This window comes from Salvelinus alpinus, chromosome 13 (assembly GCF_045679555.1).
Source record: "Salvelinus alpinus chromosome 13, SLU_Salpinus.1, whole genome shotgun sequence".
Taxonomy (NCBI): domain Eukaryota; kingdom Metazoa; phylum Chordata; class Actinopteri; order Salmoniformes; family Salmonidae; genus Salvelinus; species Salvelinus alpinus.
Window position 1 is genome coordinate 53,389,270 of NC_092098.1, and position 5,656 is coordinate 53,394,925.

The 5,656-nt window shown below is 41.8% G+C and overlaps 1 protein-coding gene across 1 annotated transcript in view; it reads right to left on the minus strand.

Annotated features, from left to right (window-relative positions):
* Positions 1-2,129, minus strand: part of LOC139537925 (ubiquitin-like protein 3) — a 55,709-nt gene extending 53,580 nt beyond the window's left edge. Inside the window, exon 1 of the mRNA XM_071339823.1 lies at positions 1,535-2,129. Coding sequence (XP_071195924.1) covers positions 1,535-1,573 — 39 coding nt within the window. The 5' untranslated portion in view covers positions 1,574-2,129. The remainder of the gene's footprint in view (positions 1-1,534) is intronic.
* Between the last annotated feature and the right edge of the window lie 3,527 nt (positions 2,130-5,656).

Genomic DNA, 5,656 nt, shown 5'->3' on the forward strand with positions numbered 1-5,656 from the left:
CCATGCCATGATGTTATGGCATACATACAGTAGATAAGCAGCGAGGACGTGCGTGCCTGGGGAAGGCGAGGGCGCACCACGCCACGTCATGATGTTATGGCATACATACAGTAGATAAGCAGCGAGGACGTGCGTACCTGGGGAAGGCGAGGGCGCACCACGCCACGTCATGATGTTATGGCATACATACAGTAGATAAGCAGCGAGGACGTGCATACCTGGGGAAGGCGAGGGCGCACCACGCCACGTCATGACGTCACACAGCGCGAAATGTCAACCGTAGCTACACTGCTATTCAATCTGTGCTTCTCATTCTCTTCCCTATTTTAAAAGCAAATATCGTTTAATCATTAACCTTGTATTAAATGTAAAAATCAATTATAGCCATCTGAATAGCCCAGATAAACGTATTATTGCATAGATTAATGTGGTTATCTTCGAGTTGTTACATGTGTCTGTATAGATGCGGTACGATCACACCAATTTGATGTTGTGAAGAACTCAATGGACGCAGACCAGGACACCGGATTGGAGCACATTCAACAAATATGCTCCAACAAAGTGGATATTCTTCAAATCCGTCATGATTGATGTATTGTAACTGGCCCACGATGTCCTGATATGTTTGGCTGTTTTCGATGCATAACATGTATTAGTTATTTCTCCGGTTTAGAAGAAGTGACTGCTAAATGCTAACTCCTGTTCGTATAAGCTGGTAGCATAGCTAGCATACAGAAATCGGTGGTGGTGGTGGTCGTCAAAGTCGTTTTTAACTGCAATGCAGTTGATTGGTGACGATGACATGAACATGTATTGGGGTTGACACCCATACAAGCATTATACTCCGATTTCTACTTCAACATTGTGTGAAATACACATTTAAACATGAGTCTAAATGTAGACTAATTCCGATGTGGGGCCAGTGAGGAGATTCGGACTCTTTCCCCCACGCGTTTCCATGGCATGTCCATTGTTTGGGTCGAGTTCCATTGACCTCTTTACCGCATCTATAACGCACTGGTTAAATCAACGTTGTTTCAACGTGGAATATACGTTGAAGTGACGTCTGTGCCCCGTGGGAAGACAATCATGTATCACAAGACCTATTCGTAATATGTGTTTTGACGTTGGAGGGCAAAGTGGCATGCATCGAACGGTTACATTTTCTACTGAAACATTCATTGGCACATTCTCAACGGGTTTTATTGGCATGGGGAAACATATTGTTCCGACCCTGGGTTTATAAGCGCCGATATCGACTCTGCCGCTTTGGTATACTTTTGGGGCACAATCGATAGCGCGCTGGACTTCTGGCTAGAAGGCCGAGGGTTCGAGACCTGCTCCCTGCCTGTTTCATTACAATATGTTTACACTGCCAAAGTAAGTTAAATAGATCATAAACAAAAGTTAAATAAACAATCAAAATAAAATGTAAACATTACACTTAGCAAAAGTTTCAGAGGAATAGAGACATTTAAAATGTCGCTTTGTGTTATAACGATGTGCCAATAGTTTAAAAAAATAATTCTCTCACCATGTCCGCGGGGGTAGAGCCTGTCATCTTGGAATCCATCCACAGTAGGGCTTCACGGAAGGAAATACTATTTCGTTGTCTTTTAAACCTCGTAGACTGCAAATTAAGAGTCTTCGATAATCAGTCAAACGTCCAAAACAACGAGCTACTAAATTCCGTTGGTATCGCAACTCTCCGTTCAGGAACGAATGTTGAAATGTGTTATTCTATTTCACATTTATTATTGTGTATTTTTTCCGTTAAAATGCAGGTTTTTCAAATGTGATTATAGATTCGATCGGAGGGCCCCCATTGACAACAAATATGTAGAAAGATCTGCCTTTATAGAAGGTCCCTACGCCATTGGAGAAAACCAAATAAATCGCGCTGTTAACATTCGGACATACCGATCTCGCTGTAAATCGGAACAAATCCTCAGTTTCAAAAAATAAATCGGAAACCCTCCGCGGTTCTAAACGTTCCGTGGCTTTAAAATCTCTCGGTCATACTCCGAAAACCAGTGTTAAACCATCGTTTTTAGTCACAGACTTTGTTCCTGACTCTCTCTTCTGCCAGTCTGTCATCCTGACTCAGAAGAACATGGCGGCAGTACTGTGAAAAAGGTGGAGAGGGGGGGGGGGGGGGGGGTGCTGGCTTGCATAGTCCTCGGTGTCGAGAAGGGAGCAGAGAGTGGGAGTTTCTTTTCACACGAATGAAAACACACACACACACACTCCGGGGGGGGGGGGGGGGGTCGAGTAGTGACCCTAGACACAAATCAAGGTGACGAGTCTATAAAAAATCACAAGATATTTATATCATATCAATTAGTATTTGTCACGTGCGCCAAATAAAACAAGTGTAGACCTTACGGTGAAATGCTTACTGACAAGCTCTTAACCCACAATGCAATTCAAGACACAGAGTTAAGAAAATATTTACTAAATAAACTAAAGTAAAAAATATATATCTAAAAGTAACACAAGAAAATTACATAACAATAAAGAGGCTATATACAGGGTATTACGGTACAGAGTCTATGTGGAGGCTATATACAGGGTATTACGGTACAGAGTCAATGTGGAGGCTATATACAGGGGCTACCGGTACAGAGTCAATGTGGAGGCTATATACAGGGGGTACCGGTACAGAGTCAATGTGGAGGCTATATACAGGGGGTACCAGTACAGAGTCAATGTGGAGGCTATATACAGGGGCTACCAGTACAGAGTCAATGTGGAGGCTATATACAGGGGGTACCGGTACAGAGTCAATGTGGAGGCTATATACAGGGGGTACCGGTACAGAGTCAATGTGGAGGCTATATACAGGGGGTACCGGTACAGAGTCAATGTGGAGGCTGTATACAGGGTGTTACGGTACAGAGTCAATGTGGAGGCTATATACAGGGGGTACCGGTACAGAGTCAATGTGGAGGCTATATACAGGGGGTACCGGTACAGAGTCAATGTGGAGGCTATATACAGGGGGTACCGGTACAGAGTCAATGTGGAGGCTATATACAGGGGGTACCGGTACAGAGTCAATGTGGAGGCTATATACAGGGGGTACCGGTACAGAGTCAATGTGGAGGCTATATACAGGGGGTACCGGTACAGAGTCAATGTGGAGGCTATATACAGGGGGTACCGGTACAGAGTCAATGTGGAGGCTATATACAGGGGGTACCGGTACCGAGTCAATGTGTGAGGTACAGGTTTGTCGAGGGAATTTGTGCATGTACGTTAAACAGAAGATCATTCTTTTATAACCAGAATTGTTTTGAATAGTTGAAACTCATTTACTGTATTTCTACACCATAAAAAACAACACATTACATTAGGAGAACAGCAATATGAAATAAAAAATGACCCCAGCCATTAACATTTTTTGGATGATGTAGGTTCATTCACCAGTTTATCTACAGTGCATTGGGAGAGTATTCAGTCCCCTTGACTACAGTGCATTGGGATTCATTCAGTCCCCTTGACTTCTTCCACATTTCGTTACAGCCGGATTCTAAAATGGATGATATGGGTTGTTTTCCCTCATCATTCTAAACACAATACCTAATAACGACAAAGCAAAAACAGGTTTTTAGAATTTTTAGCAAATTTCAAAACAAAAAAATGTATAAATGAAATATCACATTTACATAACTATTTCTGCAAAATGACCTCCAGCAGGCCACAAATGTGCATGTGTCAGCATATGGTCTCACAAGGGGTCTGAGGATCTCATCTCGGTACCTAATGGCAGTCAGGCTACCTCTGGCGAGCACATGGAGGGCTGTGCGGCCCCCCAAAGAAATGCCACCCCACACCATGACTGACCCACCGCCAAACCGGTCATGCTGGAGGATGTTGCAGGCAGCAGACTAGGAAGTCTTGGTGGTTCCAAACTTCTTACATTTAAAAATGATGGAGGCCACTGTGTTCTTGGGGACCTTCAGTAGTGCAGAAATGTTTTGTTACCCTTCTACAGATGTGTGCCTCGACGCAATCCTGTCTCGGAGCTCTACAGACAATTCCTTCAACCTCATGTCTTGATTTTTGCTCTGACATGCACTGTCAACTGTGGGACCTTATATAGACCGGTGTGTGTGCCTTTCCAAATCATGTCCAATCAATTTAATTTACCACAGGTGGACTTCAATCAAGTTGTAGAAACATCTCAAGGATGATCAATGGAAACAGGATGCACCTAAGTTCAATTTCGAATCTCATAGCAAAAGGTCTGAATACTTATGTAAATAAAGTATTTCTGTTTTTTATTTATTTATACATATTCAACATTTTCAAAAAAAACATTTTTCGCTTCATCATTATGGGGTACTGTGTGTAGATTGATGAGGAAAAATGTTAATTTAATCTATTTAAAAAAAATAAGGCTGTGTCTTTTGACACTATATAAATGAGTCATCCCGCAGTGTTTTGTCGTTATACCCTGATGAAGACAGCTTGTCTGTCGACACGTTGGACATTAAATATTTTTGCATCTGAGCTCCTGGAGTGTGCGACTCTCCTTTATTTTTTTAATTGTTCCACTCCGCTTTTTTTAATTGTTCCACTCCGCTAGCCAGCACCTCTCCTAAACAGGTGTGCGTTTCTTCCGCCTCTAAAAAAATAAGGCTGTAACATACCAAAATATGGAGAAAGTAAGGGGTCTGAATACTTTCCGAATGCATTGTACAAACACATAGCATATAAGCTATATAATTGTAACGTTATACCCCTGATATGAGAAATGATTCACACTGACATGTAGCATCAGCGACTGTAATGATGATTTGCATAAAATATCGACTCTTTACATAGATACAGTATATATTTTTTCAAATTAAATAGTGTTCACATTTTGTATTCCTAGGCATTACTAATCAAGCTCTGCACAAACAGGCATCAATGGAGGACACAGATGATATTATTATCACATTATCTATGAATTATTAGAATATTATATACAATTCTGTATTAATAACAGTGATGTAGTGGTAAAGCCTAAGTGAGCGCCACATCACTGTCTGTCTCTGTAGCCTACTCTCTGTAAAGTAAAGTTATTATGAAAACTTAGTAGCCTATGTTTTTGGTCCTGCCGAGGTAAGCTTTTTACTTCCTCCTTCTAGCTTGGTCAGTTGTGCAGTCATTCTCCAAAAGTCCGTTTTTTTTTGTTTTGTCGGGATGTCTGTAGACACAGCAGGCGTCGCGGGACGGTTTTAAAAGTTACCACCCATGACTATATTTGTTAGTGACAGACATGGTTGTTGCATTTGTATGATCTTAGTCCTGTATGCTTCACTAAGTGAATATGTGATTAAAAAAAAAACAGGTGCCTTTTTTCATCTCGTAAACACACAGCAGCGTCTCTTGTAAAACCTACTTGATCCGATTCCAAAATGGGATAGTTCGTTTTACGCGCGAGATGACAGACAGCTGTTTGAGAGAGCGGTGAATGTTGCTCCTAAAAAGTCAAATTCCGGGGAGGAAAAATATGACCGGACGCAGGCGAACATAATGGACCAACTACTGGTCACGATTCCACTAGTTTCGCAAAGAGGCGCGATTAGAAACTCATTCAGATCAATAATGTAAACGTCCTGAGCTTTGATCAACGATGAGAGCAATATTAATAAATTGCCCCGTA